Source organism: Eupeodes corollae, chromosome 2 (genome assembly GCF_945859685.1).
Source record: "Eupeodes corollae chromosome 2, idEupCoro1.1, whole genome shotgun sequence".
Taxonomy (NCBI): domain Eukaryota; kingdom Metazoa; phylum Arthropoda; class Insecta; order Diptera; family Syrphidae; genus Eupeodes; species Eupeodes corollae.
The window spans coordinates 103456238-103470909 of NC_079148.1; the positions used below are offsets into that span (position 1 = coordinate 103456238).

Consider the following 14672-nt stretch of genomic DNA (forward strand, 5'->3'; position numbering starts at 1 on the left):
ATTTCTTTTTCTAAACTTTATTATTATGATTATTGTATATTTCATTCATCTTCTTTGATCAATAAAACAAAAAAATGTGTGTGTCAATCGTATTGAGAAAAATTTAATTATTTAGTTTCAACGTAATGGTTTCTGTTGGAGACATTTAGGCAGAGTTTTTGGAGCTCTTTTGTTATGTAATACCTCGAAGCACTTTCTTAATCTTATAGGACGAGTTGTGATTAAAAAACATTATTGAATTTATTTTATTTATTTACTTTAATCTATATTTACGATATTCTATATTTCAACTATCCTAATAAATAACATTAAATGTGTTTATATGCGTGTGTTGATTTGTCCTTCCAAATCTTTATCAGATCTCATCAACTATGCCTTAACGGCGGCAGCAGAGGACGTTGTAGATGGAATATACGTCTCATCCTGCAGCAAACATCGCTTCCCAACAAAATTATTATTAAACTCCCATTGATCTTCATCGTCTTCATTGCCATTGCAATTGTTTTCATAGGAAATCCCCTCGAACTCATGTATCTTCCTGTAAGCTGAAGTATCACCCAAATAAGTCTTAATTCGATAATCAGCCGTCTCAGGACACGATACTTGTTCGTATAGATTCCTCAGTTGTACAAAATGTTGACCATGAGCTATTCGTTGGGTTGAATTACAATCAACCACAACGGCACTCCAAGTTATGGAAGTCGTAATGTGAGGATCACTGGTCGACAGGATATTATTGAATTCTTCGGTGTTTATGCTCGAATTGAAGGGATTGAGAAATTTAGTTTCGTGTTTCATTAGAAAACTATAAAGTTTATCGAATGTTGGAATGTGATTGTCTTTGATGTCAGCTTGCATAATTGGGACAGTTGATAGGCGTTGGGTTATGAAGTCAGTTGTTGTTGTGGGTTTTTCAGATGAGATCTCCGAGAGGGCTAGGCGACATTGTATGCTCGCTGATTTGGCTGCTTTGAGACATTTATCTAGAAATTAAAATTTAAAAAGACAAAAATTAGGGAAATTTTTTTTAAAGGAAACTTAAGTAGATTAAGTGTAGCATGAGTGCCGACATGGGACTTGCCCATGACCACCCTAAGATTGTGTACAGCTACAGTTCGAAGATCAAACGAAATAACAGAAGCCCTCAAATTCAACATCGCTAGACTAAAGGATCCTACGAACCGTCAACAATTCAGGGATCACCTGTCTCACGAAATGAGAACAATCAGCAGCACGCTACATGACGACATCGAACACCATTGGAATGCTGTGAAAAATGTTTTCATTTCAGGTCCTGACAGAATAGTCGGTCGTGAAGAAGAAAGCAACAACACCTGGCAAGGATCAACGAACGCAAACAGTTAAGGACTCGAATAACTGCTGCACAAGGGGAAGACAAAAATGAGCAGGAGTCCAAATGAAAAAAAGAAAGGTTCACCGCAGTTTGCACCGTGACAAGCGTAACTACATCAACGCATTGGCGCAAGAAGCAGAAGATGCTACAAGAAGGTGCGACAGCAGGACCGTCTACAGAATAACCAAAGAGCTGACGGGTACACACAGCTCAAAGCAACCCCTGGTGAAAGAAGTAGATGACGGTACTGTGATAAGTTCAGTGAATGAGAAAGTCAAAAGGTGGAAAGAACACTTTTTCCCTGTTTTAAACTGAGTGTTTGCCAGCAATGCGCCCGAACAAACTAATCCCCGAATCCTCACCGCGCATTACAGTAAAGATGAGATCGTTGCCGCAATCAAAGCTTTTAAGAACAACAAATCGGTAGGACTTGATGGAATACCCGCAGAGCTTTTACAAGCAGCGTCAAAGTCATCAATCGATCGGTTTCATCCGCTCATAAAAGAAGCCTGGACCACCGAAAGCTTGCCCGATGAGTGGAAGAAGGGAATTATCGTTAAGCTCCCAAAAAAAGGAGAGGAATTTCCGTTCTACCTGCCGTTGCCAAAATAGTAGCAAAAGTCACACCGAAACGCATCAGAGAACATCTTGAGGCCACACTCGATGCCGAACAAGCTGGACTTCGAGCTGGATCCTCCTGTATTGATCATATCAACACCATGCGGATTATTATTGAACAGTGCGTTGAATATCGATCACCACACCTGCTTTTTTCATCGACTTCGAGAAGGCCTTTGATAGCGTTGACAGGGAGTACATCTGGTTAGCTTTGAGGAGGAGAGGCATCCCAGAAAAAAAAAACTAATTGCTATTATTAAAGCAACATATGACGGATCCAAGTGTCACGTTCTGCACGATGGTAGTTTGTCAGATGATTTTGAAATCTGTAGCGGAGTCAGGCAGGGCTGTATTCTGTCTCCAATATTGTTTTTCTTGGTTATAAGCGATATACTGCGCGCATCTTTGTCAGGTAGCGAAGGGATCTAATAGACTTTGACATCCTATTTAAAGCACTTGAATTACGTGCACGATGTTTGCTTACTCTCTAACTGCCCAAGTGACTTAAGTAAGTTACTAGAGCTTCAGCCCAGAGATGGGAGTTGTACTCAAGTTTTGGAAATGCATAGGATTTATGTATCCGGATCGGAGAGGAAGAAAAACTTCTTGAATCGCCTGAGGTAATAGTTTTAAAAGACCATTAACTCTTTCAGAATTCGGTCGGCTCTCTAATAGGATCATGGACCTCCATCAAATGCCAGCAAGTGTCGAGAGAGAAGCAGAAGTTGTGGGGCTGAAAATTAATTCCGGCAAAACAAAAATGATCAGCCCCGGAACCCGACCATTCTATCAAATAAATATTTCCTCGCAACCGGTGGAAAAAGTAGAGAGCTTTCAATACCTTGGAAATATCCTCTCCATCGAAGGCGGAACCGAACAAGACGTCATTGGCAGCATCGGCAAAGCAAAAGCGGAGTTCGGTATGCTGTTGAGAAATTGTAGGAATAACTCTATCATCTTAAGAACAAAGCTACGACTGTTTCGCACAAATGTCGAATCTGTGCTTCTTTATGGATACAGTACCTGAAAGGTTACTTCAGCCCTTACAAGAATACTGCAAAACCTTCGTGAATAGAAGTTTTTATAACATCCCAAGGATTTTCTGGCCAAACAGTATATCAAATAAGGTCCTTTACTGAAGGACAGGTCAAGAACCTATAGACTCTATAATACGAAGACGTAAGTGGCAATGGTTTAGACATATTCTTCAAAAAGGTAACGACAATGAAGTGGAAACACAAGAAGGAAGAAGAGCTGGACGACCGAGAAGCACTTAACGCAGGACAGTCGAGTTGGAGGGAGCTGAAACACATCTCCGGAAACCGTACGATATGTAGATACTTTTAAGAGCTTTTCTTTGAGCCATGCTTAATTATAGGAAAGTTTCCAATATTTGCGCTGATGGCAAAAATAACACAATGCTTAAACGCCTTAGCTAGGCTTGACATATAGAAAGGAAGTGAACTGTAGCCTCCATCACTTCCGTCTATTTCTCTTCAAACCCTCTACAAAAATTAGATGAGCTAATACTAATTTTATTCAAGTGGGTTTTTAACATTGCCCAAGTGACTCAAGTAAGTTACTAAAGCGTCAACCCAGAGATAGGAGTTGTACTCAAGTTTTGGAAGTGCATAAGTTTTATTCATAATATCCGGATCGGAGAGGAAGACAAACTTCTTGAATCGCCTGAGGTAACATGTATTTGATAGTTTCAAAAGAGCATTACCTCTTTCAAAATAAAGTCGGGCTGATAAAAAGAATGGGCAAGTTCAGGCACTTCATTTGCAGTCAACTTCATTCTTTGAACGTAAATTTTGACCAAGGCAACTAGTTAGTTTTTCAAGTGACATGCATTTCAAATTCAGAACTTTACTTCACAAACCTCTACTTTCAAGTTCATAGTACAAAAAGGCAGGCTACAAGTCCATCACTATTTGTATTTTGTATTGCAAAGAAATATTAGTTATTTCGTTTCCAAATTGACAAGGAACCCTTTTCCAGAAAGCATTACATGAAATTGTGCAGAAACTAAATACATCATACAGTAATAAATTCAGCTCTCAGTTGAATGAAAAAACATGATCAACTGTCATTTTGATAGAAGTAGAATTGACTTAATAATTAGGGAGATTCTTCTTAAATAACTTTCCAGTCAACTTTCCATTAAAGTTGCCTTAATTGGAAGGTAATTTTAGGCAGCTGGCCAATCAGATACCAGAAACTTGCATAACTTTCAAGTCCCTTATGTCGTCTGAATCAATGTTTTTAAAATTTTCGTAGGGTTTATTCTCCCACTGATGGTTTTTAAGACTATGGTCTTACCAGTAACTACTTATATATATAAATCTTGGGTGCTAAGACAAACACACCTTAACCTCTTATTCGCGTTCAAGAGAAAAGTCTTACGGAGAATTGTTGGTAAGAAAAGACAATTTCAGAGGAGTTATAATATGAGTTGAAGGAAATATACCTTGAAGCTGATATAGCAACGAACTTAAAACTTGTTAGACTCCGATGAACTTCGCACGAAGCACACATGAGCGAAGAAGAATGCACAATTTATGGTAGAAGAAAACGGGGAAGATCAAGCCTCCGCTGGGATCCCGGATGACGGAGTCATCTGCAAGACCGACGAAGTAAGTTGATCTCTAGCCTTAGAGGTTTTATACAGATGGTTCAAATGGTATGTGCATTCAAGAGGACACAAGCGTAGACAGGTATTTCTCAAAACCCACCTCTGTCTATCAACTCCTACTCTCACCTCCCCGTGGTGAACATCGGGTGTCTAGTATCTCAACTGGAAATTGGGTTCTAACCCCAGTGGAAAGTTGTTGGGGGCAACAAACGAGAGATGTACCTAAGGCACCTTTCCTTCCGAATTCCCGAGATGAAATCAACGGTGGCGTCTACAGTTTCAGTAAGGTTGAACTACTCAGTGAACACCTTAAAGGTCTTTTACGACTTATTTGGAGCCCAGGTCTATAAGGAGCGGTTTTATCCGGCTCCCCGTCCTTGGAGTTATGCTGAGGATCTGGCCCTCCAGGTTGGGGGTTGTGCCGTCGGGGTAAATTCCTGACCACTTGAAGACATCATAGTTGCGAAGCACCAACAAGCCTCGTTTTCATCTAGCTAGGGACTGAGTTAGATATAGAAGTTTGTTGGGTGAGGCCCTAGTTCACACAGGACTGTAGCGCCACCTTAAGTAAGTAAGTAAGTAAGGTTCAAAAACAAAAGAAGGGGTTAGTGGAGGTTTTTACTCTAAACGACTGAAACTAAGTCTCTCATTATGCCTTCCCAATCATTGTATTGTGTTCCAGGCGGAACTATTGGCGACAAAAGAAGCCTTGTCCTGGCTTAAAGAAAACGTGATAATAACATTTGATTTCCGTATTTTCCCAGATAGTCAGGCTGCTATCAAATCTCTGGACTCTGAATTGTGATCATCTTTAATGGAGATGGCACAGCAGTTTAATATTCACCTTTGCTGGGTGCCGGGCCATAGAGACATTCCAGGTAACTGTAAGGCAGATAAACTCGCCAGGAACGGTGCAGTACAGCCCATCCTACCACGCTTGGCACACACTGGCATACCAATCGCTACTTGTAAATTGTTGCTTATTCAAGACGCTATGAAGAAGGCATGTGCAGAGGTCATAAAAACCATCCGGCTATCACTAGATTTAAAGCATTCAAGGTGCTTGCTATCTCTAAGCAGATCATCTAAGCTCGATAATAGGTGCCTTAACCGGACACTGTCTGATAGGAACGCACGCCACGCGACTAGGCGTATTCTCAAAAGACCTTTGCAGAAGATGTATGGACGAAGAAGAGGAGGAAAGGACACTAGGAGAATTCTTCTGTAACGATTTAAATCATATCAGCATAATCAACCTCTGTAAGGAACTCAAACTGGTTCCATTGAGCTTAGGAGGGAGCCTCAAGATTCAAGTAGTATCACAATTGGCTATTAATCATGGACAGCCACTTTAACCTAACCTTACCTAGACTTAGAGACTTTACCGTCTTGAACATATCTTTGAGTTTCATTCTGCTAAAACTGTTTATGATCTTATTTTGGCACATACCAGCAAGCAGAGTCTTAGATCACTACTTCTTCTTTATGGTGTTTTAACCCGTCGATTCTAAAATAGTTCCGTATTGTTTGTATTAGCGCTTGTTAGCTATTCAAGCCATATCAGTCATTTCTATCAAACCATAAGAGTCAAGTCTACTTTGGAATCTTTGCTCCTAAAATCCTCTCAAATGAAATCTCAACCAAGAAACTTACCTCCCAATTGTCCTGGCGTAATCTCCATTTGATTCATAACTGCAAAGAAACAGAAACAGATGATCACTGCCTTTCCCTAAAACTCTAAATCTTCCAACTTACAATATAGATGACTCTTATTCAATTTATATTGCGGACAATACATATCCACCGAATTGATATACAACTCCGTCATCAGTGGATGGTGTGTTTGATTTAGATTCTTGAATTCCACATCCAGGCCCAATTCGCTTGTTATCAAATTACTCACCACACAATTCACCTCGGTTTGTAGACATTCGTGTACCATGAATTTCCATTCATGCCGCACCAGCCGATATTTAATTCCGGGATAATTTTGTGGCATTGTATAGTAGAATATCAATCGCAATGTGAATTCACCCTTTTGGTAGGGAGCTTGAATCCACATTGGTATGGTGGTGGCTTCTTGGGCTTTAAGCGATTGACCGTCGCTACGTTTGAGAACACGGAAAACGTGTTGTTTGCGAATTTCACGGTCTTTGCTCAGAGCTTCGTTGTTCAAGTCTTTGAAATCTATCAGATTTGAAAATAAAGATAAGGTTAATGATGATTCTCTCGTTTTTCTGTGTTTGCAAGACAAACCTCTAAGAATTGACAAAGGAACATCGGCTTCCTTGTCCAGCAACGTTATCCACCGGGGACACTCGCAACCAACAAAAACATCATCGATTGGCATGATTCCGGTGTTGCGCAACGAGATCATCACCGGAATTATCTCCCCAACAAGAATATCAGTGGGCGTAGTAGAGAAACTCACACTCAGCGATGGTGCTGGAGGAAGGATTTTCACAGCCAACTTATTGTCGAACAAAGTGGCATTCGATTGTTTGCCACTAGTTTTGATTTGTTGCGTTTCAAAGTGAAGACATCCGAGAAGACTGTTGGGTTCGGCTGTCGCCGAGACACGTCCCACAATCCCAATGATGTTCAGCTGACCTGTGAGTTTGGGAGTCATCTTGAAATAGAGCACCTTTTGTTCCTGTTCCTCAAGGACTATTTCTTGGCTACAAGCGGTTATGATAGCCGCATTAATAGCTGTTTTATCTGAAAAATTTTTTTCCAAGTTTATAGAACGATTTCAAGGAATCGAAGGGTAAAAAGCTTACCTTTATAACCACCTTCGGCATAAAGACTGAGATTTGACAAAGTCTCTTCATTCTCCAATCTCAATTTCCAAAGGATATCGATGTCAGCAAGAGTCACACTTGTCTTGATGGCATTGGAAATTGTCACAGCAACTTCAATAGGTTCTGAGAAGAAAAGCCAAAGGTGTCGATTAGTAGTTCACTGAAAAAAAGTAAGTAAGCTTCTTACCTCCATGAACAGCCAGAGGATAGTCCACCGAGGGATTCTCGTGCGTGAAGAGGGTTTTCGTCGGCTTGAACACCATTGGTTTATTAGAAGCTGTGGTGGCGATCATTTCTTCGATTTTCTGCCATGTTGATTCATCACTGAGATTTGACTGGCAGAGAGAGAGAGAAAGAGAATGAGCCACATGAACTCTCTGGAATTCGAATTACTTGATACCCACCTGAATGCTTATATTTGACGCAGCCACATAGAGGGGATTAGCTGCCGGCGGCTGAGCTGTAACCAGCACTCTTATCGATGTTTGTTCAACTTTGGGTAAAGCTATTTCCAAAAGTCCCAATTCAGGACTTTTTTGAAGGAGTTCCTAACCAAGAAAACAAACCATACTCTCTTTGGATCCACAGAAACTAAAAATCACCTACCTTTTGGGTTTGAATGTATTCCTTGAGGAATGTCGCCTGTTGTTGAGTATTCTGCAAACTTGTTGGTCTCAGCAGATGGGCAAATGATTTACTAGCTTCGTCGAGTTTCTTCAAAGTGTACGCCTGCTTTCCGATTGTATATTGAATATGGTCTTCGGCAAGCGACCAGCCTCGCTCCTGGAAGACTTGATAGGCTTGTTTATAGCACCGGAATGCATGCTTACGCTGACCAGCTCGCGAATAACGATTCCCCGAGAGTACTATGTGAAAAGCATATTTTCGATGTAAGGCCGGTTGGGAGGCTAGAAAGCAATAAGCAGCTTGTTCGAGGAGCAGAGCTGACCTTAGATCAGATTCTTCACTTGTCATGCGAATTAATTGCTTAGCTGCTTCTCCATAGAGACGAGCTGTTTTCAAGCATTCAATGCTTAGAAGAGTGGCTCGAGTTGCAAATTGCTGAAGTCTTGAGGAATAAATAAAATTTGTTGTTATTTCGATACAAAACAAAACAAAAACTAGGAAACTTACTTGCAAACTGTGAGATAGCAAACTATAGCATCTTCCATGTAGTCGTAGGTCTTCCGATTGGCAGTGCCTAACATAAAAGCCGATACAGCTGCCATTTCCAGAGCTCCTGCGTAGTACTGCCAGGCAGAATCGGCGTTGAAATCACGTTTGGCTTGATGGTAGGCCTATTTTTGAAATACAAAAACACATAAATATTTTAGAACCTTAATCTCTTTAAGAAGTGAACCAGCATTTAGGGTAGAAGCTTGACATCGAGATTCCATTGCAGTTTTCTAGTGAAATAATTAATCTTGAGAGAGGCGAAAATTTAAACTCTGCGATGTAAGGAACCGGCCATGAAAGGATATTTTAAAGTGTGGTGAAAGCACAAGTAATAGCCTCGGATGAACGGACTGATAATGTTGACAACCCCCCCCCCCCCCTCCACGCAAATGAAAAACGGAAAACGGTTAACTTGTGTGTGTACATGGAATGTGCGTACACTCAACCGACCACTCAAAGCAGAGCAGCTTGCCGATGCCCTCGCCGAAATCAAAGCTGATGTGACATCCAGGAGATGGAATGGGCCAGACAGTAGGAAGATTGAAGGCTGTGATTTCTACTATGGTAAGTGTCTACTCGATGGGAGGAAGCCCTTATTTGGATGTGGTTTTGCTGTCAGAGGGAAACTAAGGCAAAGAGTTTTAAGCTTTCGGGAAGTAAGCGAAAGAGTGACGACAACCCGCATTAAGGCCAAATTCCACCACCTGATCCTTATCAGCGCGCATGCCCCGACGGAAGAAAAGGATGACAATACCAAAGAAGAATTGTACGAGCACCTCGCTAAAAAATATGAGCAATGTCCCAAAAACGATGTTAAAATTCTCCTGGGAGATTTTAACGCCAAAATTGGTAAAGAAGGCATCTTTGGTAGGTCAATCGGAGGACATAGCCTACACGACATCGCATCTGGAAACGGACTCAGGCTTATCGAATTCCTAGCCGAGAAAAATATGGGGTTGAGTAGCTTCGAGTGGATATCGCCAGATATCCACAAAGGGACTCGCAAACAAATTGCTATTGACGGAAGACACTCCTCTAGCATACTTGGCGTTCGTACGTACCGATCAGCCAACATGGATTCAGACCTCTACCTAGTTGGTGCTAAACTGCGCGTAAGAATATCCATTGAAGCTCTTAGGCGTACAACAACCTCGAGGAGAAGTTTCAACGTTGGAAGACTGTAGCAGGAGGATACCGCCAATGTCTTTGCCGACCGAGTATCCCTAGATCTTGCGAGAAACCCTACAACGGACGAAATGTGCCCAGAGATCCACTGGTAGCTTTGCAAACAATCCATCAGGAATGCTGCAGAAGAGGTGCTATGTTTCTCACAGCCGCCACCAAGGAAGCCCTGGTTTGACTCTGAATATGCTCAGGCATACAAAGCCAAAACGGAGGCATACAGATTGTGGCAGCAAAGGAGGACACGATCTTCCCGCAAGCTCTACGTCGACAAGAGAAGGGATGAAAGAGATCCATGGATGTTTTAACAGCGAACAGGTGCGGAGCTTTTATAGAAGAGTCAAAAAGAAAACAACGGGATTTACTAGCCGCTCTATAGCCTGGAGAGATAAGGAGGGGAATACCGTAGTCGAGACCTAAAAATTTGGAGAGATAAGGAGGGGAATACCGTAGTCGAGACCTAAAAATCTGGAGAGATCATTTCAACCAGCTGCTTAATGGTGATGAAGTCAACGATTCCGCCAGCGAGCAGCCACGTCAAATCCATTTGGTTGACGATAGAGTTCTACCCACCCGACCAGAGTGAGATCAAACTATCCATCACCAGTCTGAAGTCGAACAAAGCGGGCGGTGATGAGGCGGAGCTTTTTAAGTACGCTGGAGCAGATCTGGTAAGGAGTATGCACCAGCTAGTTACTAAAATTTGGTCGGTAGAAAGCATGCCCGACGAGTGGAACTTTAGCACCATCTGCCCGATCCATAGGCATTAGTCTTTTAAACGTCGCATACAAGATCTTGTCCAGCTTATTATGTGAACGCCTGAAGGCATTTACTGACGAACTAATTGGCCCTTACCAGTGTGTCTTCAGGCCTGGACAATCTACCATCGACCAAATTTTCACTCGACGCCAAATCCTGGAAAAGACCCAAGAACATAACATCGAAACACACCATCTTTTCATCTATTTTAAAGCATCTTATGACAGTTTAGACAGGAACGAACTATACCGTGCCATGTTGAATTTTGGTATCCCTACTAAACTGATACGACTTATGAGAATGATGCTGAAAAATGCTCGTTGCTGCGTTAAAATTGGAAGGGACTCGACCGAAACCTTCGAAACCACCAGAGGACTTCGACAAGGCGATGCGCTATCATGTAGCTGCTTCAATATTCTTCCTGAAAGTGTGGTGCGCAAAACCAACGTCAATACAAGTGGCACCATCTTTCAAAAATTCACACAATATGTTGAATATGCAGATGATATCGACACACCGTAGACTTGGTCAAAATGTGACAATTGACAGGTACAACTTCGAGGTGGTAAACGAAATGAAATCATTGCAGAAATCAAACGCAGAATTACCCTTGCTAGTCGCTGTTTCTTTTGCCTAAATAAGCAGTTGAGGAGTAGGGCCCTATCGCGAAGTACCAAAGAGACACTGTACAAAACTTTAAACATCCCAGTCTTGCTGTATGGAGCAGAAGCATGGACCCTCTTCCAGGTGGATGAACGATCTCTTGGTATCTTCGAGAGGAAGGTTTTGCGTACGATCTATGGTTCGGTTTGTGTCGACAGGCAAAGTAACATCTGGCGAAGAAGATTTTATCAGGAGTCAAAACTGGTCAAAAAAGATGGCTAGGGCATGTCGAGCGAATGAACATCGAAGCTCCAGCCCGTAAGATAGTTAACGCCAAGCCTGAGGGAACGAGAAGCAGAGGCAGGCTTTATCTCCGGTGAAGTGATCAAGTTGAGGCCGACGCACGTCAACTTGGTATTTGAAACTGGAGGCAGCTTGCAAGAGATCGAGTAAGCTGGCGAAAGTTATTACTTGAGGCCCAGAAGCACAATGCGCTGTAGCGCCAACTAAAGTAAAGTAAGTAAGATGTAAGGAACCTCCACTTTTATTTGGGATTCAGATGACAGTGACGTGGAGCATAAGCTTTAAAATTTACCTGGAATGCCAAATTGTAGTGTCCAAACATAAAATATAAGTCTCCAAGTTTCCGTGTCTGCAACTCAACAGATTCACTTGTATATCTGCAAAACAAACAAAGATCTTCCTAATCATGACTGCTCCAACTATATGACCTTTAAGTCTAAACTTACATCACAGCATTTTGATTGCTGGCACCTGCTCCAGGCTTACTTGTCACAAACCAACGTTTCGTGGCACTTAATAATGATTTGCTGACACCTTTCTTGGTTGTAACCTAAAAATAACTCTACTTTATATTTTGGCCTTTATCAACTTTGAGAATTCTATCTTACTGCTTCATTGAGAACCACAACCAAACGTTCAACGTAGGGAATCAATGCCCGGACTGTGTAGTCCTGAACAAAGTGACGAAGATTCTCCACATCCATGGCATTTAGATATGACCCGTGTGTTGCATCAGCGTCCGTTTCTCCTGCCCAGACATTTGGATTGATTGTCTGGGATACAATGCTCTCACTGCTGATAGAGAACTTTGAGTGCTGGAAGAGAGGAATACCAGCTCATTGAGGAGGAATTGAATTTATTATTTTGAAGCATTTCCTTACAATGGCTTCTGTGGCCTGTTCTTGAATGGGACTTAGTGGATGAAGGAATGATTCATTGTCGCTTCCTTCGGCATTGGCCAGCTGCATTGAAGGCATTGATATCACCGATACCGAGTCCTGGGGTGTTTTGGGGGCACTTCCTTGATCCGCTAGTAGATCCTAGAAAGAGGTTTCTTAAAATTTCTTTTCTTTTTCGTGTTTCAGGGAAACTCACAGATTTTGGAGGCCTTCGGATATAAGAAGCCCAATAGTCTGGAATATCACTAGCGGCTCCAACACTGAGTGAATTTACTTGAATGAGAAAGCATCTGTTATCTCCGAAGGTAGCTTTTAGCAGTTCATAGCTTTGTTGAGCTCTAAACAAAAATGAGGAAAGTTATTTAATAGTCCTTCCTTTCAAAGGAAGGTGCAACTCACTTAGAAAGATCCCCTGATGAACCCTCATGCAAAACAATGTAACTGTTGAGAACATCATTCGGTTGGAACCACTTGGGAAGTTTTTGGGGGGTAACATTTTGCATGATTTGGACACAGTGCGTCAGTTTTTGAGCTGTTTCCACAACATTTGGATCGGCACTCGACAGAACAATGAGACAACTCAAGAAATGACGAGTGAATTCATGATCGGCAGGGAATTGGACAGTAAGGAAAGTTTCACGCCAATTATCGAACCAAGGTTCTGCAATTGGAACCTCTAGTTCCATGTTACCACCTAATGGAATCAGAGATAGACCATCATCGTTAAGTGCTTCACAAAGGTTTATCGAACGAACTTACCAATAGTTATGAATTTCATTTTATCACTGACTCCATTGGTGACTGCTTCGTTCATCATTTTGCGAGCTAAAATTGTCTGCGGTGGTCTCCAGTTGATGTCACAAATGTTCAAGCGGAGTCCCTTGATTGACACACTCGTTCCGGTGCTATCACGGAAGTGAGCTAAACCCACCAAGAAACTTTGAGTTACTTTGATTAAATTGCTTGTAGCAGAGACTTACCATCATTTGGAAGTTTGGCAAAAGGTTGCAACATCTCGACAAATGATAAATTGTTTTTGTGGCAGATTTCATCGGCCATGGGACTTGTAACTACTCCAACCAAGGGAGAGAAGATATTTTGTATGATTTCTCGGGCATTGTAGCTTTGACCGGTTAAATGAATCATTTTGTGCCAAAGACTTTAAATCAATAAAATTAGATTTTTATTTTATTTTCGTCAAAATATTATTGAAAATAATTAAAGAAGAAAATCCTAGATACAAGAGCAAGTCCGATTCCTAAACAAAATTTTCACACGTCAAATGCAACAGCTGATTTTGACAGATGTCATAAACAAAGTGTACTAAAAGTTAAAATTTATTAAAGCTTTTGATGTGTTCATAAATGACAATAAGTTGTAATGGAAACAGGGGTGTAGGTGAGGAAAATAAGTGTATTTATATATTGACAGTCTTATTTAATAGAATTCGCTAAACAGATGAATAGTTATACAGTGCATAATCCTGAGGCTCCACATAAGTAAAATACACTCCAGCTTCTCTTCCGCAATCTCATCTGCAATCCATTGTTTTTTTTTTGACTGGGCATATTAACCTTAAATGTCACATTTGACATTAGAAACGGTTAATCTGTTGTTTACCTTTATTGTAGCTGTTCTGTGCCTAGTAAAGATAACTTTGAATTAATGAATTTAGGCACTCGACGACAATTTCAACTAAATGAAATTTTAGTTTCAAAAAGAATGTGGAAAATGGACGCTTACCACTACATACAACACAAACGTCAAATTTCAATGCAGGATTTTGATCCGCTCGAAAAATCCAAACTTCGATGACCGGATCATGGACTGGATTGTCGGTCTCTATTATCTATTATTATCTGATGACAGGCCGATAGTCCTTGTGATACCACATGAATTTTAAGGCTTCCTCCTAAGCTCAATGGAACCAGTTTGAATCCCTAACGAAACGGGAGATGCTGATTATGCTGATATGATTTAGATCGTTAAAGAAGAATTCGTCCAGGTAACTCTTGCGTTTTTGAGCTATAACAGGGCATGTACAGAGAAGATGAAAAACTGTGTCATCTTCCTAGTTTCTACAGCTTCTCCAAAAGTCATTTGAGAATACGCCTAGCGGTTTGGCGTGCTTTCCTATTAGACAGTGTCCGGTTAAGGCACCTATTATCGAGCTTATATGCAATCTGCTTAGAGATAGCAAGCACCTTGAACGTTTTAAATCCAGTGTTGGACAGATGTTTTTTGTAACTTGACACGTGGTGATGTTGTTTCACTTGGTGTTTGCCTTCTTCATAGCGTCTTACATTAGCAACAGTTTACAAGTAGCAATTGTTATGCCAGTA

The 14672-nt window shown here is 41.2% G+C and overlaps 1 protein-coding gene across 1 annotated transcript; it reads right to left on the reverse strand.

The window, feature by feature from the left end:
* Position 1: 1 nt before the first annotated feature.
* LOC129944069 (trafficking protein particle complex subunit 8) lies at positions 2 to 13586 on the reverse strand. The gene is made up of 17 exons (XM_056053228.1): positions 13311 to 13586; positions 13090 to 13251; positions 12730 to 13024; positions 12527 to 12668; positions 12313 to 12471; positions 12040 to 12246; positions 11878 to 11981; positions 11724 to 11808; positions 8543 to 8706; positions 8015 to 8477; positions 7813 to 7956; positions 7596 to 7743; positions 7388 to 7531; positions 6864 to 7325; positions 6363 to 6794; positions 6261 to 6299; positions 2 to 983 (listed from the first exon to the last, which is right to left on the reverse strand). Exons 1-17 carry the CDS (start codon positions 13474 to 13476, stop codon positions 370 to 372), a joined length of 3930 nt encoding a protein of 1309 aa, XP_055909203.1. The 5' UTR covers positions 13477 to 13586; the 3' UTR covers positions 2 to 369.
* Between the last annotated feature and the right edge of the window lie 1086 nt (positions 13587 to 14672).